This window comes from Oxyura jamaicensis, chromosome 2, assembly GCF_011077185.1.
Source record: "Oxyura jamaicensis isolate SHBP4307 breed ruddy duck chromosome 2, BPBGC_Ojam_1.0, whole genome shotgun sequence".
Taxonomy (NCBI): Eukaryota; Metazoa; Chordata; class Aves; order Anseriformes; family Anatidae; genus Oxyura; species Oxyura jamaicensis.
Window position 1 is genome coordinate 61,903,049 of NC_048894.1, and position 25,281 is coordinate 61,928,329.

Below are 25,281 nucleotides of genomic sequence, written 5' to 3' on the forward strand. Positions count from 1 at the left end.
ATTTGAAAATAATACTTTCCTTGTTCTGACGCAATCTTTGCTACACGAAAGGAGAATGCCAACACCCTTCCCTGTATGCTGCAATAGCTCAAGTTATTAGTATTCACTGCATGCATTATGTTAAATATTTCTTCCTTGTCCTTTACATTAGGTTTTAGTGTCCCTCTCCACTTTCTGCATATAATGTTCATTCTTGTCTAAGTACAGGAAGACACAATTATTGTTATAGTATTTCAGTCAGGTGACATGCTATATCAAGATACATTAAGCATTTAGGAAATGCCACAGGTAGATGTTTGATGGCTTGCCTCCTCTGGCATTTCATTCTTCCAGACCATAGACAACCTGGCCACCTTTACTTATTCCTGTGATCTTGGCCACCTTTACTTATTCCTGTGATCTTTGGGACTTTGGGAAAGCTTGTATCTTTAGTCCAAATATAGCTATGCTTAACAAAGGTATTTCAGATAGGACAAAGAAGATCTGTTTGTTGCAGATTTTTATGATACCTGTGACTTCACGTTCTCTGTTCAAATAATAAAATAATACTGTTCTTGCTTACATAAGGACTAAGCCAGAGATATTTATGGCTTCATTAGGACAAGTGCTTTTTAAACTGTTTTGATTTGCAAACTTATATATATATATTCCAGAAGAGCTTCAGAACTGTAAAAAAAAATTGATTTTCTTTTTTCCAGGCCTTTGGAAGTAGACTTCTGATTACAAGTTTAAGACACTTATTTTCCATTATTATTAATTGTCCTTTCTAAAGTGACCATTAATACAATTGCCATTACACTCTTCATGTGCAAATCTCATACTTCTCATGTGTGGGTTTGTTTCTCCCCCTCCCCCCCGCCTTATCCTTTCTGATTTTTATGGTCTGCCATTTCAATTAGGTATTCATAAAATCTGTTTCTTATGGCATCATCTACATCAGTAAAACTGTTATTCAGCCTGGTCATTCACGACCTTGACTGTTATGATCACTTCACCATGGCTTCCTTTCTATCATCTCTCCTGATTACAAATTATACCCATATCTTTTTCTAAGTTTTTTTTTTTCTTCCGCGACTCTGACCATCTTTATTCTCCTGTCTCTCACCACATCACATTCATCTTTTTGGTCCTTAGCTGTCAAGAGTTCCATTGATTTGCTTCTGTCTTTAAGGCTGCTGTCAGCTTTCTGATGGGGAGGAATAAGGGAGTGTAGAAGAAAAATGCTGGTATTTGCATAACTTTTTAAACAGGGATTGCATGTTCTGGCCGTAGATTTTGACTGGATTGTCTCATTTATGATATAAAGGAGGGGTGGATCCTCCATCCTGTATCTATGGAATCAGAGAAAATGCTTTGCAACCCCACACTGGCTAAGGATATTTTATTTGTCTGAAAAATCTCAGAGGAGCGAGAGCACCCAGTCTGTCTGTGCCAGGTACAGAGTTATCCTGGTTAGTATGTGACAAGCCATACTTATGCAGCCTATGGGCCTTAGTAAATTAGCATCTCTGGCTGTTGTATCAAAATAGTTCTGAAACTTGAAAATTTCCCTTTTTATAGCCAAGATTTCTGGCTTGAAGTATTAGCTAGACTGGTTTCTTTCAGTTAGCATGTCACCTTTTAACATGCAAAACCAACTGTCTTCATTTAAACATTTATCACAATGATAAAAAGGTTATGCTGTATTAAAATCTTCATTGAAGTGGATATCTAGCTCATGATATCAAGGACTGTAATTCACAATCCAATTTAGAAAATGAGAAACTATGCTGCAATAAACAGTGCTTTGTTCATATGAAGTTTTAAGCTTATATTTTTATGAATATATGTTATCTTGAGTCTATATGGATAACCCTTTTTTAACCTCTAAATATAGTACAACGGTAACACAGAGCATTTCATCCAGGGTACAAGTAATCTAGCAACAAAAATGCCTGTGTTACAAGGTTTGAGTTCAAATGTTCAAGGGTAGAATTGGCTGTAATGGTATATCTGTGAAAAAAATAAGCCTGTGGTGAAGTTGGAACCCCAGTGCCAAAGCACAACATATAATTGGGCCTAATTTTTTCCATATGTATCAACAAAAACAGTCTTTGCTTCCATGAGAGATGAAAGCTTCCCTTTCTGTCATATTTTTATTTTGTATATAATTCCTAGTTCTTTACAATTTCATAGGCTTTTTTTTTTTTTTTTTTTTTTTTTAAATATGCCTAGATTTAGGGAGAGATGAGCTGTCACCCTGGGTTCATTTCTAATAGAAAAGCCTTTTTTTGGTGGGGAAGGGAAAACATGATTATTTCCCCTCCCCTGCCAAAAGGGCTACTATGTTAAAATCCTTGTACAGTGCCTGTGAACTATCCAAGTTGGCGTGGAACAATCCATTTGTGAATTGATTTAAATACCTCATTTAAAATAAATAATCTAGTGGAATTAGTCATAAATCTTCATAGAATAAGCTTACTATTTATACAAGATCGAAGAAGTGTTAAATACATTTCTGTTCTGTCGACAATATGTGGTGTTATTTTTCCCTTAAGTTTTATGTGAAGTCCCAAATAGAAGATGCATATTTTCTGATGCATTTTTCTGATGTTTGATGTGGTATATTTCTGAATACTCTCTTTTTTCTTCGTATTTGTAATTTCAGCTAACATGTATCTGAATTCTCTAAAGACTGATTGTATAAATTATTTTTCACCAATATATTAGGCTATGTAGCTCTTGCAAAATGTTTAAATGTTTTCACTTGCAGTGAAGGGTTAAGAAAAGTTTTGCTACCTATCCCTAACTCATGTGTGTTCTCATAGATACACATACAGACACAAAGACATATTTATGCCTTCTGATACAGTGTAGAACTAATCACAGAATCATCTAGGTTGGAAGAGACCTCCAAGATCACCGGGTCCAACCTCTGACCTAACACTAACAAGTCCTCCACTAAACCATATCACTAAGCACTACATCTAAATGTCTTTTAAAGACCTCCAGGGATGGTGACTCAACCACTTCCCTGGGCAGCCTATTCCAATGCCTAAAAACCCTTTCTGAAAAGAAGTTCTTCCTAATATCCAACCTAAACCTCCCCTGGCGCAACTTTAGTCCCCTTGTCCTGTCACCAGGCACATGGGAGAATAGACCAATAGCCACATCACTTTAAGGTACCTGTAGAGAGCGATAAGGTCGCCCCTGAGCCTCCTCTTCTCCAGGCTGAACAATCCCAGCTCCCTCAGCCGCTCCTCATAAGACTTGTTCTCCAGACCCTTCACCAGCTTCGTAGCCCTTCTCTGGACTCACTCGAGCACCTCCATGTCCTTCCTGTAGTGAGGGGCCCAAAACTGAACACAGTACTCAAGGTGCGGCCTCACCAGAGCCGAGTACAGGGGGACAATTGTTTCCCTAGTCCTGCTGGCCACGCTGTTTCTGATACAAGCCAGGATGCTGCTGGCCTTCTTGGCCGCCTGAGCATACTGCTGGCTCATATTCTCAGCCGACTATCAACCAATACTCCCAGGTCCTTCTCTGCCAGGCAGATTTCCAGCCACTCATCTCCCAGCCTGTAGCTGTGTTTGGGGTTGTTGTGCCCCAGGTGCAGGACCCGGCACTTGGCCTTGTTGAACTTCATACAGTTGGCCTCGGCCCATCGGTCAGGCCTATCCAGATCTTCCTGCAGAGCTTTCCTATCCTCAAGCAGATCGACACACTCACCTAACTTGGTGTCGTCTGCAAACTTTCTGAGGGTGTACTCAATCCCCTCATCCAGATCATTGATAAAGATGTTAAAGAGGACTGGCCCCGTTACTGAGCTCTGGGGGACTAATCAAACTGCCAAGCAGAGTATCTCAAATGTCTTGCAGGAGAAACAGATGTAGTGGCTGCTAGATCTAAGTGCTTTGTGTTTTCTTCCTGTTGGTGTGAGGGCAGCCTGTAAGAAGCCAAGTGTTCAGGAGAAGGCTGTTAGTTAGGGTTCTGTTGCTGGTTAAATAGCCTTTCCATGTGCCTTCAGAAGAAAAAAAAACAACCAACCAACCAAAAACAAACAAAAAACAACAACAACAACAAAAAACACAGTAGACTTTGTGGAAATGTCTTGCAGGATGCCAGCTATACCTCTTTACTTTACTACTTCGCCTCACTTCAACTCCAGTTACATCTACAATTTGTTTTCTAATTTTGTAATTTATCCCTTTCCTGACTGATTCAATGGAATTGAAGGCATTTTTAATTTTTTTTTTCCCCATCTATACAGAATTTCAAACATTTTTTCTCTAGACATGGTTATTTTGCTAGGGCCAGAGTTGAAAATTGCACTAGAAATGGAAGCAGTTGTCATTCAAGTGGCTTTTGAGTTCCCCATATTAACAGCTGTGCAGAACTTACATGGATTTGGTTGTAAGGTAAAGCCACCTTGGAGGTTATTTGTCATGGGCTGTTTTATGTCAGAGAGAGAGAACATGCATAGTATGGTGTACCTTACCCAAATCAAATTACCTGATTATATTCTAGTTTACTGTTTGTTAGATTAAAAAAAAAAAAAAAAAAAAAAAAAAGAGAGAAGAGGAGGGTAGGGGAAAGCAGGGACTCAAGAGTAAGAAGCAGTCTTCCTTTTCTAATGCAGCTCAAAATTATCTAGCTAAAATCAAGGGAGGTCTTCAAAATCCCGGTCGTGATAACCTGCTTCTGTAGATTTCCACGGATGCATCCTTGCAGTATTGAACTTACACATTTTTTCTTCTGTTAAGAGACTCCAAGAAGCAGCAGCCAGATCAGTAGAATGAATCAGAGAAAGCTTTCTGCCATGTTCTCATTCCAGATCAGCCAGAGAAACATTCCCCTGGATCCTAGGAAACCCCAGATCTGGTAGCAATTGAATCCTTCTATGGGTCAGCCATGTTAGACACAGGAGTTGCTAGTTATGGTGTTCACAGTCTCAAGGTACAAGCCTTCTTCAGTAATCTGTTACTTGATTTTTTAAGCAATGACTAGCCCCGAGGGCTGGTTCCTCCTACCTTTACTGCATCTGTTCCCTGTGTGCCACGCAGACCTCAAAAATCCCTCAAAGTGTCAGGATATCAGAAATGAGGAGTCTGGGCCATATGCTCTCTTCAGATTCTGATCAAACACACAACCCACCTGCTTATCTCTTTCTAGAACTCCTTCCTAGTCGAGGACCCCTTATGACAACTAAAAACTATATTCCTCTCACTTTCTTACATCCAATGAAATGAACTGCAGGCTAAATATATCCCTTCTATCATTTCCTTTATTGACAGTCACTGGTTTTATTTGCATTCATTAATGACCATCTCCTGCCTGAATCACGTACATTTGTCCTCTTACTTCATTGCTTTCATACTGACCTTTTAGACTTTCAGCTCTAAATGTGCCTTTTCTGCAGCATTTCCTCTCTAAGCTCTCTCTCTCTCATCTTCCTATTTTGGCAGCTTGTTTTTATTCCAACCTCTGACCCTTCTCTTCATAAAATCCATCATTTTGGACTCCTTTTACCTTTTCAAAAGGGAAGTCTTAAGCCAAAATTTTAGGAATGTAATTCTGGCCCTACTCAAGTCAACTGGCTGAAGACTTTTCCATCTCTTTACACATTTTTTTTTTCCCATGCCTTCGGGCACTATTTGCATATATAAAAGTTGCATATGAATTTGTCTCATTAAAGAAAAATAAGCTGAACTTACTCCAGTCTCTGTGTAGTCAGATGATTGATACATGACCAGTATAGACTAACAGAGAGAACATTCTCCAATGTGCATATTGCTTTGATTACTGAAGTTTTTAGAATGTCCGAACGCTGCACAAAATGAATAACAAACATCAGATGTCTGAAAACTTAACTCAATAGAAGTCAAGGAAATAATGCTTAGTAGCAACTTGTTACAAAGAGTTCATATTTTTCTATTAATGGAAAATGACACAAAGATGCCCTTAGGCCAGCTCAGTATTTGTACTAGTAAGTGACCAAAACTGTGTGTCAAGGCACTCACACACATACTAATCACTTGCGTTTGTAACTGCTTCCTCTGTCTTCCTGGCAAAATATCAGCATTAGGAAATTGTGACTAATGGTAAGAAGAAAGAACCTTGAAACACTTATCTTAATAGGCACTATATCAGTACAATCTTTATAGGTGCCAAAGAAAAAATAAAATACAATTTGATTAACCTAAATACGATAGAGTGTGAATGAAGCAGGCAGTTCCTTTGAAATGTAAGTGAAAGTGACCAAAAAAAAAAAAAAAAAAAAAAAGGTAAGAAAGAAAGCAAGCTCCCAGAAGTTTGCTTTTATTTCTTATTATTTTTATTACATTTGTTAGGAACACGAACAGTGTGTGTACTCATTCCTTCAGCACAGAATCAGTTTTGTGCACGTACAGGCACGCAAAAGAAAAAAAAAAAAAAAAAGTCTGCAATGTTCATCTGTTTTGATTTTTGGATATTTTTACTCCTTTTAAAATCTAATATTTCTGGATAAAATTTACATCCTTTGTTCCCTTGTTTAAAAATAATAGGTGGGGGTGGTGGTGGTTTGTTTTTGTTTTGTATAATTAGTTATGGCGTCTGATTGTATAAGAATTGCTCTATTGTTTGGACAGTATGACAGTCTCTTGTGTTTTAAGGATTTTTTTTTTTTTTTTCCAGGCAAATGGCTTTTGAGAATGGCAGCATTTCAAGATTATGAAACTGCTGCTGATGGTAATGGTTCTGAGATAATTAAACTGTCCTCAGTCTCTTTTTTTTTTTTTTTTTTTTTTTTTTTTTTTTTTTGAAACTGAGACAAGGGTAGTTGTGATTTCATCAAAGGCTTTGTTTGAGCTCTGGCAGCTGGCAATGCAGAGCCCTCTGCTCGCAGACTGAGTACCATCCTGAAAAGTTTTCACTATGCATTTCCTTCATCAGCTGCATATTCATCACATTTCATCTTTGCCCATCTTGTAACAAGACTGGTCATCTTCTTGGTGTTCTTTGTTGACAGGATGGCCAATTTGTTCCCTTAGTAGTAATGTATTAAAATTGGCTTTTGGAAGCTTCTTAACCAAATGTTAAAAAACATGAAAGGTCCCAAAGATAGGGACTACATTCTCCTTGTGAGTTTCTTTCTTTGAATGACCATTTGTGTAAGAAAGTGTGGTAAACCAGATGTGCCCCAATAATGAAAAGAAGTCCTAAAATTGTGAAATATATTCTATCCTTGTACTGAAAATAAGGAAGGTTGCTTTTCTTATTTTAAAGAAATGTACAATTTGTTCTCTGATCAGGCCTGCAAATATGTCTATGTAATTGTGTAGTTCTCATTAATTCTTTAGGCAGCAAAGCTGAGGGTCTTTCATGAATGCTTTTGTGTGTATGGTTTTGCCATATAGGCAATACATAATATACTGTTTCCTAGAGAAGCGTTGCTGTAAAGTGGCTCTGATTCATGAAAGCAGAGCTATAGCATGATGCTTAAACTTTGTTCAAATCAGTGGGGCATATTGCTGTTGAGACATGACATTTATTTACTGCTTAGCTGGTACTCTTGCTCACATTAATAGCATTGGACTTTTGGACACTCAGAACCATGATGAATCAAATTTTTCTCCTGAGAATATTGATGAGCTCCCGTTCTGTGCCTTTTTATATGTGTTTTTTTTTTTTTTTTCATCCAACATTATCTATTAAGACAGTCTAGTTAGATAAGAATATAAAATGGAGTGCTAATAGACAGAAGGTGAAATCCAGGTTAAAACTTATGCTGTGATTTTTGTAAAACACTTGATAATGGAGGTAAATGCTAGATTATGACAGTTCTCTGTGACACTGAATTTAACAGTCAGTAGCTGTATGGTCTCTGTTGATTTGTATGTCTCAAGCTGTGGGGATGGGATTCTGTTTCCTGCAAGTTAAGTCCAGTGGTACAATCACTGCCCATTATTGGATCTGGAGAGAGGTAGCCCTTCTTTCCTGGTGGAGAAAGCAAACTGAATCTCCTGGAAGTTAACGGGGGAAGGCTGGCAATTCAGGGATATGTTAATGAAGGACATGGTCATAAGTGGAAAGTTAAGTGAAGAAAAAGTTAAAAGGAGGACAACATTTGTACTGTGAGAAAAGTTTTGAAGAATTTGGGTGAAAGGTTAAAGAGTTTATGAAGATGAAGGGGATTAGTGCACAGAGAACAGTGTGATTCAGAGTTTGGGTAACGGGAATGTGGGAGTCAGTAAACACTCAGTGGAGCTTTATAGGTGAATTGAAAGATATTAAGAACTAAGAGATTGAGAAAGAAAATGGGAAGTCAGCAAATACTGGCAAACAATGAGCAAGACAAATGGTCTTTAAGGCTGTTGAGATAAAGGTCCAAAGTGTTTGCAAGCACAGCACTACATGAGTAGTATTTGTGGGTTAATTCTCACAACTCAGTAGCTGCGTCTCTTACAGAATTCATTTAGTGGAGAGTTATATGAGATCTGTGCTGGTCTAAGGGGTCACTCCTTGCTGGAAAGAGGAGATATTTCTCCTTTCCTGCTCCAGCTTCCCAGCTCTGGAGCCCTTGTCTTGCCTATGAATTAGCACTTTGTTAAGCTGACTCAAATTCATTAAACCATCAGGAAAAAAAAAAAAAAAAAGTATACATTTTTTGTTGGTTTAGGTTTCTGAGGGGTAATGTGTTGATTCACTTGTGCGGTCGGATGTGCCTTAGCATCAGCACAAGGGACAAGAAGCTGGAATAAGAGACAGGAGATAAGACAGAAGTAAAGCAGGTGAGCAAAACTTGAGACCATTGTGTATTAGTGACTCTTAGAGCAGCTGTCTTACCTATGTCTAATTTATGGCTGCAGTTGTACAATGATCCAAAGCACGTTTAAGTTAAAGGTAGTGTTGAAAGGAGTGGGAGCTATACTTTTGCCCTGACCATGCTATTTCCCTGCCTCGTGGTGACACCACCAGTAACTGCCTGTGTGGTGGCATGATCAGCTGAACTAAGCAATAGTTCCAGCTGAAAAGCAACCTAACAAAAGAGAAGATGTTTATTTTCACCTGGATCCATCCCCTAATTTGGCAAGTGGCATGGCTATGGGAGCCCTGTTTGTAGGGACACACGATGAGGGAGGAGAAAGCAGGGAGTGCCTTCCTTCTGAGGAGCAGCCCAGATCAGATTCAGCCAAGGGTGAAGCCGTGCCCATCATCTTTGTGATCACCACTGCCTCAGATTCTGGTTCTGTAACATGGGTATAATCTTACCCAGAAGGAATAAAGTTGTAAATAAAGAGGGGTTTCACAGACATACAGTAAAATTTAACTTAAAGTGTTAAGTTTTTTTTTTTTTTTTTTTTTTTTTTATGAAAGGTGTTGTATAAATACTGTTTGTATTAAACTGCAAATAAACACTTTAAAATTTCAGGAATAGCTGTGGGGAAATAATTTTAGGTCTGTGTAAGGAATGCATGTTATTTTAAAAGTGGGAAAACGCAGGAAGAAAAGTTACAGCAGAGCAAAGGACAGTTAGAATAATGCAGTAATTCAAGGGTTTCAGTTACACAAAATAACTAGGTCTGTGTTCTTTAGGAAAGAAGGGGATTCTGCTGAGGTAAGAGGGATTCCACTCAATATGTGTGTAATTTTTAAGGGAATTGAAAGAATGGGTCTTTAAAGGCTTTTTGAACCTGTCTAGGGCAGAAATCAAGGAGTTGTGAGCAAGATCTGAGAAGTGGCATGTATGAAAAGAATTGAGGAAGAATTGCTTCTTTGCAATTGGTTCTTAATATGAAACAGCTTCCAGAGTGAAGACAACAGAGAAGCAAGTATTATCAATAGTGTTTAGATAGATATTTGAAAGAAAATACATAATGAACATTGGTGGACTTAAATGAGGGGAATGTCCTAAATGAGTATTTAGCTTGTATGAACTAATGGAAATCTCTGTAAAAATAGTTCTCAGTCCATGGTGGTAGGCAACACAGGAAAGGAAAACATGTGCCAAACTCTCATAGAGCCAGTTTACCGTGGAAGCTATGGCATGTACTTTTTTGATGTATGTGTTCTAATACAACGACCAGATTACACCTTTGTGGTTGCATTTAAGGAGAATGTATTTTATTTTTGATAAGTCACTAGGTTGGTGTGTGTTTATTTGCTTGCTGAATTGCAGTTTTATATTTGGGCAACATTTGATGCGTTATACTCTCTGGCTTCATGCAAGGTATTATTTTGGTTGATGTTACTGTGTTCTGTGAGAAGTACACACATACATTCAGTCAAACCAAGCAAATATTTTTATACACAGATGGCAATTATGGTGAACATGTGTGGGGCAGAGACTGGGATTTCCTTTCTTTCAACCAGAAAAGTCTTTGCTGTTCCTGTGTAGTTAGCTCATAGCACAGAAGTAGTCATAAGTAGTCATGTATACTTGAGAATAAAAATAGTTTCTCACAGTAGTATTATACAACCTGTAACCAAGTCCCCAAAGTATACCAAATCAATAAAATTTCCTCTTGGTCTACACTGAATAGAGTGATACTGAAGAGAAGTGTCCATACCATTTCATGTACCCTCATCCCTTGGTGCTCTCCTACAGGTGATGGAGTTGCAGATTTCCTTCCCTCAGCTCCAAACTGTAAAAAAATAAATAGCAAGGGACAAATCTCAAAAGAGTTGAAAGTGCCATTCCTGAATTTTTTGTGTTTAAGGATATTCATTCATATTGTTTTGATTTGGAAGCTAAGCTGGGAATTTCATGAGAACTAGCATTTTCATGGGATTTCTGGGATTTAATTACCTTCTGTTTGATATGTTTTACATGTTGTAACATGATTTTAATAATGCTCTGTGTTTACAGAGAAATGCGTTTTTTATATAGTCTTCAGTTACATGTCATGCAAAAGGCTGCCCTCCATTTGCATGGTAACAAAGTACTTTGATTATAATCGTTTGAAATTCCTTTTTTTTTTTTTTTTTTTTTTTTTACTAAAAAAAAAAGGAAGAAAAATTCTCTAAGATGTTCCAATTGGGATGTACAGAAAGTGGTATTATTCCAAAGCCAGTCACTGAGACTAAGGAGAAAATCCTGTTTCTCAAAGTTAATATTTCTTCTGGTCCAACAGCTCTTGTTTTTTCTATCTGTAGAATCAAGATGATGGTACTTACAGCTTGCATTTTCATTTTAGATTTTGTTTGTTTGTTTGTGTTTTTTATTTAGAGACTGGTGCTAACTCTCCATAACTGTTGATTGCTCTGCTAATTCTGTAACTGTAGATTGACTGAAGGTCCAAGACCTGATTATTTTTTATCTAATAGTCACTCATGTAATGGGTCACAGGTACAAAGATGGCAATGATCTTTGAAAGCAATGTGATTTGAAATATTGAGAGAGCCATTATGAGCAGAGGTTAAGTTAAGAGGGTGAAAATGAATGAGACAGTAGTATGCTTTGTCTTGTGTAAAATGGTTACTCCAAGTGAAGGTGAAGTCAGGAATTGTAAAGATATTAAAATCAAAACAATAATAATAATAAAAAGTTAACTGAAGTTGCAAAAAGTTTTGCTTTGAGGAAAGATTTATGTATGTTTAGTTTATCCAAATTGCTTTACCTATCCTTAGAAACACTAATAGTACTTTGGATTTCTACAGCACCTTTCATTTGAGAACCTCAAAGCACTTTACAGGCATTAATTTAATTAAGCTTCACAGTACTCTTGTGAGCTAAGTAATGTTTGAATAAAGATCACTTCACCCAGCACTGAAATGGAGACACCCCTGGGGTGGCATGCAGTAAGTATTTAATAGTATATAGCAACACTACACAACATTTCAGGAGAGAGCATGAAAAAAATACCATATCCCACTGAGACTGCAGGGTGAATCTTGTTAGATGGCATGCCAGTTTGTTTGTTACTGTTCCTTCTTAATTGTAGATTAAATTCCACCACCTTTCTGATGAGTGCAAAGGGGCTAGGAACGTGGGTTTAGGTCCTCGGTTTTAGGTCCTCACAAATGATCTTTGCCTAACCATAACTTAACTCACAGCACCGTGATACTCAGTTCTATGAGTTATCCCCTCTAATAAACACAGCCTCTGGTACTTTTCATGTCTTGATGTTTGGATACTGATTTTAAAGAGTGGAGCATGCCATCTGCTTTGTTATCAACTGTGGACTGTCAGCAGCTTTTTTTCCTTGGATGTTTACTGTTCAGGTATTGCAATGACCCATCCCAACTGAGTTTGTAAGACCATAGCACAAGGTACTGCTACTCTTTCAAATTATGTCATGTTCCCAAAAAAGATAGACTGTCTTTTCTGATAGCTTATTCAGCTTTTCCATTCACACTTGAGCTAGTGTTTTTAATGTTTGGATCAACTTTTACCAAAATCTTAGATAACAAAGCATTTTTGAATAGTTACTTTTTAATTAATGTAGAATACAAACATATCTGTTTGCAACTATTTTGCTTTGAAGAGTAGCAGTTCATGGAGTTTTCACTTTGGACATACCCAGCATGACTTTTATCCAGATTAGAAAACATAACTAGGTGAAGAGAGGGAAAAGGATTCAAGCCGGTGGTGCTCCGTGCTTGCTCTGGGAACCTGATCTGGGACATTCATAGATTAGGAATACATCGGTTACTGAAAGCAGAAGGAATTTCTTTCATACTGTCTACAAGGATGACATTATCTTGAGATGAAAAGAAATTGCTCCAGCAATTCTGTTCCTTTCTGTTTTTTCCTCTTCCATCACATTTTGCATCCCCTTTGTATATGTTGTGTTTTGCTAACCCACCAACGTGCTGGGTGTACCATTTAAAAAGTATTCTTTTTTTTTTTTTTTTTTTTTTTTTTTAACCTTCTTCGTCCACACACATCTATTCAAACCACCTTCTCCTTTTAACATGGTATTGAAAATCTCTCTCTCTCTCAAGAAGTATAGAGGGAATATAATGAAAAATTCTGTTCTGTCATAACCAAGGGGCAGGTAATTTCCATTACAAGCTCAGCTGGAGCTTCCTCCAATGACAGCAGCTTCCCATGACTAAATTACTCTACTCATCTCTACCCTTTTTGGTGGAGAATGTGCAGAGGAAGTGGAACACAGCCCTGACAGATAAGGGATTATTCAAATGGCTTTTGTCACAGTTTAGGGATTAGGTTTGGCTATGCATACCATTAATTCTGTTAGTCCTGTTTGTACTTGTGACAGTCACGAATGAGGACATTCTGCTGGCAAGAATTTGACACCTGAGGAGTGATGGTGAAGGCATGGTGTCTGGAAGGGTACAAGTAAGCAATCTCATGATCTTGGTTTCAAATGTCCCTCACCTGCTTGAACAATGGGGCCTTTTGCAAACAAAAGTGTTGTCCATACATATGCTATCTCCTCCCAGTCCTTCTGGAGGAGGGAAGAGTACATGACTAGAAGTCTTTTTGAAAGGGAGTCCAGCTGGAAATAAAAACTAGTTTTCTCCAGCTGTGGCCACTTAACCAAAGTAGTATACATTCCTACTCTATCTAGGACAATGATGTGCAGAGGCAGTAGACTTGTGAAGACACAAGATCTATTAAAAATGGTGTGCAGAAATGCAGGTTGTGGTCCATGTGAATAATAATGACAAAGAAAAGTGAGGAAGCAGATCCAAGGGCAAAGTTTAAACTAAAGACCATATCTTCATGGTAGCCTCTTTTACAACAGAAGAGATGCATGAGGCATAATGTGATATGATAGAGACAGAAAATCTTAGATGTCATGGAGGAGGTCAGGAAGGAGTGTTCAGTGGTTTTCAACATACTAAAATTAAAGCCACTGGATGAAATATCAGGAAAGCAGATTTGAAAAAAATAAATAACAGAGTACACTTCTATGTGACTGTAAACTGTAGAATGTCTTCCAACAGGGTGTTGTAAAAACCCCAAGTACAAATGGGTTCAATGATTAGATGAATTTATTAAAGAAAAGTCAGCTGAAAACTACTAGCGAGTTATAAAACTCATCTATAGTTCAGGAAACATTCTGGCTGCAGCATGCTAGAACATGGAGTTGCTTTGTATTTGCCCTCTTTTTTATGCACTAGCCAATCATCTTCTTCAGTTCACTGTGCAAAGGTGGCTATTGGGCTATAATTTTGGTCCAATATATGCCATTCCTGTCCTTTTATGTAAGTACTTTTTGAAAGATAACTTTAAACTTGTGAGTACTGCCACAGAAATAAATGAAAGTACAAGTATGCTAAAGCATAAGTGTCAATTAAAGTTCTTCCCTGGTTTAGTGCCACGGTACCTGGCAACATACAAATATGTACAACTGCAACTTAACCAATGTGTTTTTATTTGTTTGTTTAATTTTCATACTATTCAACAGGAAAATAAGTGTAGTCCTTGTCACAGAATAGATTTTTCTATGTGTATTGCCAAAATGGGAATTGAAATCAATAGATGGGGAACCAGATATGGAACAGGTGTGGGACAGAAGAAAATATGAAGGTGGTAAACAGAAATGTTTCTTCCTCTTCTCACCCCATCCTACTGCCATCAGTGAGCAATAATTGCACACTTTGCAAGGTAAATGAAATATGCTTGCTAGATACTTTTCGGAGTTATACAGTAAGTGTCTATTTGATTCTTTTCAGGCTTTCATCACCGTCCTGAAAAAGTACTAAGGAACTTGAATATCAAAATTCAGTAAAATATGCGTCTCCCTGGACTTATTGGTGTTGTCATTCAGTGCTTGTTAGAAAACTTGTATTTTTATGCAAACATGCTATGTGAGCAACTTTAAAGCAGGTATTTGGAGTACAGATCCTATTTAAAGCCTGAAGCTTAATTGTGTCAGAAGAATTAATCCCAGAGTTAATTAAAAGTGAATAAATTAAAATTATAATGCCTATGTTATCCATGAAATTTTACAAAGGATGGGACTGTCTTATTTACAAAATATTTGCAATTTTACAATATTATATACAATTATAAGCAGTAAAATACTACAGTATTATTTACTAGGAAGAAAATAGGTACCTCAGCTTTTTAATTCATCAATTGCCTTTTAGAATTAACAATGAAATAAAAAAATCAGTTCATTCTTTAATTTCTATATTTCAGGGCCATTTTTATTCCTGTGTATATTTTCATATTGAAGGAAAGCAGTAGAACTATAGCTTCAAAATTTAGGACTTCTTCCCAGGTCAATTTTCTTTATATTCCAGGAATAACTGGCCTTTGGGTCACTGGTTTTGAATGAACTTCCTCTTTATTTACACAGTCGTCCTTAAATTTGGTTTTCTGTTTCAGGGATGGAACAAATCTTTCTTATTTGAGAGAGTTCAGCAAATGCTTCAAACCAGAAATATTGGCTTAGCTGATGACCATCCTGACCTGCGGCTTAGGTACCAGAGAATATGTTGCCTCAGCTCCTAGCGTCTTTGGTCACAAACTGCATACTGTGCAATATTCTTGCTGTGACTTGGGGGAGATTGTTTATTTTTATTTTTGTAAATCAAATTCAAACCAGGTGGTGAAAGGCTAAATCGCTAAATGATAGTCAGGAGGTGGTTAGAAACAAAGCAACAGTAGCCTGTTGATTCTCAGACAGATGACCTGATCGGGGGTCCTGGTTCCGATGTCTATGCATTTCTGAATTATGAAGCTGCTGTCTTTAGTAATATTAACTTCTGCAGAGCAGCTGCCAGGAATGACTTTAGGGCTCAAGGCTTTAGTTAAAGGTGACATAGATGTGGATTTAACTCTGTTCCTGGTGTTGTTCTTAGTTTGTTGATTAACATGATAAAATGATATTTTTCTTAAATTTTACATTTACACTATGAATTCAGCTACCTCAGCTTAGCCATAGCACAGAGAGCTATGTTTTGTCTTGCATTGCTCTGCTCCTGTATGCTATTTCATCTCTCAAACCTGGCTGAGGTTTTCACAACCAGACATGATCTTTGGTCAACATCCTCCATCAGAGGTGACAGAGACCCTCCTGTTTTTGAGAAACAGCATAAAACTCTGCTCTTCTCTTTCCATGTTACGCCATTGCAACTTTGTGCAACTAGGTTCCTATACTGCCTGTTTTCCTACCTCGTGAGCTGAAAGGGCATTTTTAGGATACTGAAGAAATGCCCAGTTTGTCCTCATCTCTAGGCTCTCTGAACTACACCATTTCCTTATTGAGAGAGAATTAATCTTTTATAACAAGAAGATTGTTCCACTCTTGTTCGTATGTTATGACACTAAAGCTAAAGGCTTTGTCTGCCAGTGCCTTCCAGTGAAGAAAACACCCGTCTTTAATAAGTAGGGACCTTTCCATTCTAAGTTCCAATGTGCAGAGTACAGGTTTCCAGTTTATAAAACCCAGATTCACTTTGCCGAGACCCTCAGTATCATCACTGTGTTCTTCCAGTGACTGACACATAGCACATAACTGAGTTCCTATTCCATAGTCATGGCCAGAGAATAATTTGTTTTTAAAAATATACAGTTGTTTTTTTCAGTAATGAAAATGATCTGGAAATAGTATAACATATTAAAGCAAAGCTTTTTTTGAAAAAAAAAAGTCATTTGGTTTTCAAACATATTTTTAAAAGGAGAGAAAAGTCCACCACACAATTATGTATGTTGTGGAGAAGAATCTACTGAAACTAAAAGTGCATTTCTGTCTCCTTAGTTCCATAAGTGGGCCCACACAAATAGGGAAAGTGTTCATGCTGGGCTTCATTTGCTCAGATATGTGCTTTACCTAGATTTAATCCTTCTATGTACTGACAAATTGAACTAACTATCAAAGCAGTGACAATTTCAGTAGACAATGTGTGTTAGATTCAAGATTGTTATCTTGTACTTTGTATGACACTAGCTGTGTGATTAAGTGATTTGTAATGTGCATATAACAGCTATTTTTTACTTCCTTTTTGGTTTTGTTTGATGTAAAGTCGAGACGAACAAAACCAGACAATGATTTTTGAACCAATGTATTGCATGTGTACACAGCTGGAAGCAGAGGCAAGAAAAAAATGGATGTAGAAATAAAGGACAAATTTTGAGCAGAAATTAATAGCTTCCTTACAGATGTGATTCATTCTTTACTTGAAGTTTTTACATCAGAAAACTCAACTTGAATGAAAGGCTTGTTGAGTAAATCATTGGGTGAAATTCTATATGCTAACTTATTCCAAGCATCTGACTAGATGATTGTATTGAAATCATCGACTAAACCCTTCTGTTCTCTCAAATGTGTAACCAAAAGAAGATTACTGGTGTATGTTTTCATGTTACTGTTCTGTTTTTTCTTAACTGGTATGCCCCAGTAAGAAGTAGCACTATTAAGGTTGGTTAATAATACCCAATATTCCTTTAAAATAGTAACATTATGCACAGTTTAGCTCCAACAATGTTCTGTACATGCTGTAGATTCCCAACAGAGAATTTTCCCACCACAGAGATACTCATTGTTTGATGTGCCTGTACCAGATGCATAACCACATCTTCCTTTCCCCACTGCACCACCAAAGCCTTGCTTTGCTTGGTGCAATCTAGGGATGTGTGGTAGCAGCGTAAAGAATCCTTCTCTTATGCTTGTGAAGATGAGGCTTCTCATTCAGTGTTTCATCCAGAACTATACATTAAAAATAACTAAAAAATAAAAATAAAAAAAAGACCAAAGACCTGATTACTGCCTCTTGAAAATGAGCACGTTTTTGCAAGCCTTTACTGCAAAGTGCTCACTCTATGGGCTCCTGTTCTTCCCATTATTCAGTCCCTCCTTTTTGAAGGAAAATGTTGGCTCTTTGCTCATTCCCTGCTGCCAGCAGAAGTTTCTTCCACTGGGCAAGATTATTCTTGTTCCAGCCTATGTCTTGAAGTAGCAACTCCAGGTTGCCGCTAAGGAGTATTTCCTTAAGTGCAGGTGTGGCAGAAAAATCATTCAAACCTTACTTCAAGGTCTGATGTTTGGAAAAGAGGAGATAATCTAGCACAAGCCTAAAGTAATTGCAGCTGGGGCAGCCCACAGAAATCAGCTTCCACAAGTTTCACAGAAATCCTAGGCCCTCAGAGAGGCCCAGGCCCAGAAGGCCCGAGTGGGGCTACAGCTCTTCTAGTTAACTAGGAAGGTAGAGCTGTGCTTAGGGCATGAGGTGGAGACCCCTTTGATGGCACTGAGGTTGTGGGTGTGTGCAAAGGATCCCGTGGGATCTTGCCAGTCTGTTCACTACATCTGGTTGGGACAGAGCTTGCTCTGTTCCTCAGAAACCTCAGTGGAAGTCTCTGAGAGAGAGAGGGATGGCATGCAGGAAGCCAAGCTGAAAATACATCTATTTCTGCTTGATATAAAGCAACTGGACAAGTTGAAATAGGACATTTGGATTTTCTGAACTGGAATCTCCCAAAATTATAACTTTAAAATGTCCAATTATTTCATATTTAAGAAAAATGCCTTTCATTTTTTAACCTGCTTTGAAACCCTGTGTAATCATAACATTTGCCTGTTCTCACTCCACCCTTGTTTAACCCCCATGGCCAATTTTTGATGCATTTAAAAGAGAGATAGACATCTTGAATAATTTCATACCAATTTCACAGAAGTTGTCAGGTAGGTGTAAAAGAAAGGTTCACATTACTAGGGGGAAAGCTCAAAAATGATTTTAACACTTATCTGTTGTGTTTGATGTGATCTTAAGGAAGCACTACCTTACCTCAAAACCAGCCTAATTTGTAGGTCCTGCTTGGGAGGAAATTACTAGACATGAAGGGCAGCTGAGGGTACTGTGAGGTGAGAGTAGTGGGGACATAGGTGGGTTTAACTGGGGAAACTGTGGGAGAGGGAGTATGTAAATATCTGACAGAAATACATAGGAAACCAGAATTTGTCGTTTCCGTTGTTCTTCATAACTATAATTCATTTTACAGTGACATTGCCAATCTAAAACTTTTTTAAAGGGATTTTTTAATTATTTATTTATTTTTTTTTTCTATGTTAGCTTCTGTATTTTGATATAGCTAAGAATGGAAATGTATGGCAAAGACCAACATTTCTATAAAGCAAACTTTCCACTTTCAAAACTGAGTTGCAATCACAGCCCTCAGCACAGTTCAGAGCATATATTTCTCCAGTGCAAGACAACCAGACTTAAACAAACAAAGGAAAAAACACAACCAATTTCATTATTGCAGCCTCTTGGCCCTTCAAAGTTATAAGAATCTTAGAAGGGCTGCTTCTGCAGACTTGGGTGACAGTTTCACTCCTTGGCAAGCCAGATTTCAAAGAAAGCAGCTATTCATACTCTCACTCCTTAGTGCTTGATACCAGCCAGGATCAAAATTAAAAAAAAAAAAAAAAAGTTTATGGAAATAGATAATGTAAGAAGGAAGGAATGAAAGGTGCCAGAAAGTTAACTGATCTTTTTAATACTTCAAACTATTTCAAATTGATTTATAGTTTTTATTTTATCTGAACAAGTTCAGCTATCAGTAGATTTACCATGTAAACTCCCACTTTATCTTTGTTTTTCTTTCTCACTGTTACAATTCAACATAATGAGATGCAAGTTACCCTTTTATCTTCTTCTTACTTTTAAGTTAGCAAAAATGGATGTGGTAAAGGTTTTATTAGCAACTTGTTAATCTTTAATGTGTATAAAGGATGATACCATCTACTGTTTACAGTTTTAAAGAAAGTGGTCTAAGGAATATCTTCCAGCTATCAGATCAAATATGAATAATAGTGACAGTGCAGAATTTGGCAGAGTGACTATACATAAGTATGCACATGATTATCTAATTATATGCTATCGTGTGGATGTTTTTATATCATGGTGATAACATTCGTTTTAAGTTTTAATCTTGAGTATAGTAACCTCTAAGATTTCACCAAGAATATAAGAAATTAGAAATGGTGCTGACTTTAGAAAGTTTTTAATTCTCTTTCCTTATAGATAATGTCTGCTTGTAATGTAGAAATCATAAAAGTACAGCACAGTTCACTAGGAAAATGAGCTTAGTGTTCTCAGTTTAGTCCAAATTGGACAACGTATTATTTGGCACAATTGACTGGCCTTGCTTTACAAAAAGTACAAGACTGAATAAGCATAGAAGCTTTATTATTTGTGAGTGAGCTGAACTATATGCTTAGAATGATGAGAAGCCTCTGTACTGCATCCCACCTACTTTCAATTGCACTGCCTGTATAAGCATTGGATTTAAAGTAAAAACATCTCCTAGAAAAATTATGTTATTTCATACTATGCATGATGAAAGGCTACTTCTGCCTTTCACCTACTATAATTGTGTAGGCAAAAATTATGTAAGTTTTTAGAAACAATAATAAAAATATTAATGCTTGCATTAAATATTCTCTTAGTATCTTAAAGATGACTCATTAAGAAAATAAATGTGGGATGTTTTCTCTTTAGTAGACAAAGTCGTTGTGCCCCCAGGCATGCTGGTATTCAAGAAGAGTTTGGACAATGTCCTTAGATACATGGTGAAACTCCTTTGTGGAGTCAGGAGTTGTACTCAATGATCATCGCGGGTCCCTTCCAACTCAATATTCTGTGATTCTATGATTCTAAAATAATTTGTTATGTTGTATATTACTCATGTGCCTTCAATATTGAACAAAACCTACTTTTAAGGGGAAGTATCGTTTCCTTTGTCTAACCTTAATGACTGCATGATAAAATATTGACTTTTGGGATATTGGAAGTCTTAAGTTATCCATTCCTGTGAATTTGAATGTTATGAAGAATGAAATTAATATGTTAAGAGGTCTTTCCAGTCCATGGAAAGTATTATTTTCATTGAATAATATGACCAGATAGACTGCCAACGATGAGCTTTCTATTCTGAAGGTATACAGAAAGGGGCTTGGTTGCCAGTTGGAAAGTACTAGCTCAAAGACTAGATTTAGTGAAGGCATAACCATAAATCCTGAGTCTGGTATATCTGATAGTCTGCTTAAAGATGTTGAACATGGGAACCTGATTTTGATGGCTTTGAAATTGATACAGAGTTTGAAGAGCTGTCAGATTTCATCTCATAGAGCCCATATTCTGCATGCAGTTCTGTCTCGAACTAAAAATTGCAATGCACTGGGCATTTTAAATGGCTTCAGCCTGATCTGAAGATAAAGAAGAAATTGTGCAGTTAAGTGCTGTTATCAAATACTCAGTCAAACAAAAAACAAGGCCTTCTTTTTCATATGTTCTTGGACTATTCAGATGTGCCAGAGAAGGAACTTCAGTATTAAGGGCAATGAAAATAGCTCCTAAAGCAGAAGCTGATGCTAATAAACAGTTTTGGACGTGCTGTGACTGGTTTGAGCATAGTCTGGATTATTGCTATTACTGTGTTAAATCACAGCAATCAAATAGTGCAGTGGCTGTCCATAAAAAAACTTCAGGCTCTATTGCAGATACAGGGATGGGTGTGGTTGTGGTCAGCTCTCCCAAATGTTAGTTTGGATGCTGTTACAAATAGAGAGCAGGGTGTTACATGATATTTTCAGAATCTGGCAGATTTTAGTTTGGTTTGGATATTTTTTATGTACTTTGGCAGGCATACATAAATCTGCAGTATTGCCATACAGCAATCTGTAATAATGGCTGAAGTAAAACACCTACTGGAGAATCAACCAGCTACAGGCTGCTGTTGACTTATGACTTCAGTTGACTCATAATCCCATTGAGCTTTGTGGGTTACTTTCTGCTCCCACCCTGAAGCCACTGCCAGTACCTGTCATGATCTGAACAGCCATTGATTAAGAAAGTAGAAAATTTGCTTTGTGGACAAATGAGCACATGCCTTTGAGGAAGAGATGGTAGAGCCTTGTATTATTTCCATTAGCTAATTAAAATACTTAAAATTATTTATTCACTTTTATAGAAATTTAGACAGATTGCACTAATCTAAAGCTCAGTATGCCAAAAGGGCAGAGAAAGACCTCACAAAGATAAATGATTTATTTAAAGCTGTATTTAGACTTTATCATTCTCCTTGTATCTCTGTCTCTTCTGAAAGAGCACGGAACAACATATGAGGCTTGAAATGTGCTGGATTTGGGTACTGGCACATGAAGGTGGCACCACATGCTGGATAAAGACATATGTAGATCAGTTTTAAAAGAAAGAATAAAGGCAGAGAACATTTTGATCCTAGAATTTGGAAGGTAAAGAAGTGTTAGAAGCATTTCTAGGAAGTTGTTTGAAACAGCGTTGGCTTGAATAGGACATGGTGTTGCAGCATCTCAAAAGATAGGTATCTCAGTAGGATCCAGTTGAGTTTTACAAGCATTAAGTCACTTAATTTTTCATCCCATGCATGATGTGTGATAGATATGAGAGTAACTCATTCTTTTTTAAATCTGTAATTTGTTAAAAATGAGTAGACATCCTTTTCCAAGCTACTGCACAGGGATTCAGTCTGGTAGCACATATGGAATCCTTCAGGCAAACAACATTTTTAACAGCAGAAATTGATTTCTTCTGTGTGGGTGGAGAAGATCTGGCCATGTTATGAGTGAGCCAGTGGACTATTCTGCCATGCTTAAAGGAACTGTCTTTCCTAAGCTACTTGGTAGTCTTACAGCAACACATTGAGTTACTAATACCTGGACCTATTTCAAAAGTGCTGCTGTCTTACTTGCATTCCTAAAGGCATGAGAGGAGAGTAGATACTACCTTACAATATCATATTTGAAACTTTTGTCCACTTTTTGTTATTGCTGTTGTTTGTATGTTTTAGTGTTTTCTTGTTCATCATCTTCAATTTAATACTGCTAAAACTACAATTTGATCCTTTCCTTTTCATCTTCATGCACCATTGAACTACTAGTTTTCACTTTCACAATCATGGATTTCTGCTGGCCCATTTCTTGCAGATGAGCATATCTTTGCACCTCTAGCTGAAGATGCTGGAAGGGTTATGTTTATTTTCCTGTTTGATGTAGTTTCATGGGTGCAGACTGTGACTTCATGGATGACAAATTGCAAAACAGTTACAAAGCATTCCGAGTAAGGGTTAAAAGGCAAAAGTAATCTATAACTTAACTCACAGCTCCTCTCAAAACATCTTACATCTGATATATATTGCCTTTCTTCCAACAAAATCCCTGATTACAGAAATAAGACCAGCAACTGCAAACACATTGGGAGAGAAGCAATAGCATACAGCATGTTGCAAGATCCTAGCAGCAAGCAATGTGGGACTACCTCCATCTACATTTTGATAAATCTTTATCTACTGTATTTAAAGTTTTGCTGCAACAGAATCTGTCTCAATAACATTTCTCTCTACTTCTCTACTTATTTATTTTATTTTATTTTATTTTATTTTATTTTATTTTATTTTTCCCACAAGCTATCACCTTGAGAGTCTCCAATGGAGGTTTTGGAACTCTGTGTGACCTTGTGAAGCTCTCCCACAGTGAGAGGTCAGAAATGCCATGTGTAGAAGTAGGGATTAATCTGAGATCATTTTGGAAACAGAAAAGCATCCATTTCCTAAGAAAGAAAGCTTTAAGCAAAATTGTATTGAGTTAAATGTAATATATGATTTAGGTATTTCCTTGGGTGATGTAACCAGGTTTCTGGATTTAAAAAACAAAAATAAAAAGCCATAACTACATTACTTATAAGTCACACATTCATAGTGAAATGAAAAGGATTTAAAAAACATATATATTTTTTTTGTTACTGTATGAACATTATTCATTAGCATTTCTATTTTGTTCAGAACAAAAATGTAGTTTTAAATTTTTTTTTCTTCTGTCTGCTTCACTGCAGCTCTTTTATACTAGGGTTTCAGAGATCATCTGCAAAATCTAGGAGGAAGGGAGAGGAAAAAAAAGGAAAGAATTATACACAAACCCACTGTCACATTTTAAAGATTTTTCCGAAGTCAGTATACCAGCAAGTTTAAATTTGTGAAATAATATTGAAATTCACACATAAGGGTATTGATATCACCACTGATAGAATATATGTTGAAATATTGTGTTACAGTATCAGTGAAGTTTCATCGATGGCTTAGGAAAATAAAGCTGAACTTGGATTCTTTGTTAGGAAAGTGCTTAGGCATACACCCAAATCATACCAACAACTTGAACACATACCTGGTTTGTTTAGCTCTGCTGATCTCATTTGATCAAATGCTTAAGTGTTTGGAGGAACCTTTTGGAATTGGAATTGCAGATGATTATGTATCATGCATTAGTAGTTCACTCTTCTCCCAACAAGTAAGCCTTAAACTTCTGTCCTATCAGGTGTTAAGTAGGAACAGATTTATGTTGAGGAAGACTTCCTCTGACTTCAAAGTGGATTTTGAAAATCTGGATCTCCTCCTTCTTTGGGAGGCATACTTTATTGCTTACATAAATAAGAACAGAGAACAGTGGCCTAGATGCTGTTGTCTTCATGCATAGGTTTGTGGGCCTTATCAGCATTAGTATGGAAGAAGAGTGTTGAATAAACAGAGACCTGTGAGTTTCCTTTGCCAAGTAGAATAACTTCAAGCTTGACTGAACCATCTTTAGGCTGTCTCAGGTAGATGAGAAGCTAAACAGAAGTAAAGCAGCTCCAAAAGCAGCTCTTTCTCTGTTATGTAGATACAACTGCTGAATCTGGTAAATTCGAGAGATATTTTTGTGTCATTAATTGATAATACTCAATTGATAACGTTATGCTGCTCATATCAGAATATAGAAAATCGGCTACCATCTTAAAAACTTTGTGTGAAAATTAGACTGTACTTCTGCAGGCATTTACATGGTTGAGAATTCCCATAGGACTCCTTAAATTCAGTGGAATTATTTGTGTATAACCACAGCAATTGTTTGCAGTACCTGATCTTAAATCAATTATTTGTTATTAAATGACTATTTGCAGCATGATGCTTTGACTATGTTGGGATTTGGCAATTTATTTCTAAACATTCTAAGCTTCTGTTATTTAAACTGGAATAGGACTTGGTGATCCTTGTGGGTCCCTTCCAACTTAGGATATTCTATGATTCTAAATTTCTTCCAAAGTTGGAGAGAACTGCAATGTGATTGATGAATTGAAACATTGCACGACAAAAGATCTCCTCCTCACTATGTTTGAATGTATTTTTTTTGGCAATTGTTTACCACATTATATCTTTCCTTTCCCCTTTTACCTTAAAATACATGTCTTTGAGTTCTTAGCTTTGTTCAGACACTCCACCTTATTAATCAATGAGTAAAAAATCTTAACATTACATAACCACCAGAATGAAATTGTTTGCTCTTCCTTGCATCACTAATGTCCAGTTCAAGAAGAAGCCTGTGATCTAAA

At 37.0% G+C, this 25,281-nt stretch overlaps 2 protein-coding genes across 5 annotated transcripts in view; one reads left to right on the forward strand and one right to left on the reverse strand.

The window, feature by feature from the left end:
• The window catches only part of BBS9 (Bardet-Biedl syndrome 9), a 335,690-nt gene that overhangs the window by 284,956 nt on the left and 25,453 nt on the right, over positions 1–25,281 (forward strand). The window contains exon 23 of one of the 4 annotated variants that reach the window (XM_035316947.1): positions 699–734. The exons of the other annotated variants lie outside the window; for them this stretch is intronic. Within the exon in view, the coding sequence (XP_035172838.1) occupies positions 699–712 (14 nt within the window). The 3' untranslated portion in view covers positions 713–734. Of the gene's footprint in view, positions 1–698; positions 735–25,281 lie in introns of those variants that run through there. 4 annotated transcript variants of the gene reach the window in all.
• Positions 6,448–25,281, reverse strand: part of LOC118161514 (WASH complex subunit 3-like) — a 47,400-nt gene continuing 28,566 nt past the window's right edge. The window contains exon 4 of the transcript XR_004748061.1: positions 6,448–10,604. The gene's annotated coding sequence lies outside the window, so the exon portion shown is untranslated. The remainder of the gene's footprint in view (positions 10,605–25,281) is intronic.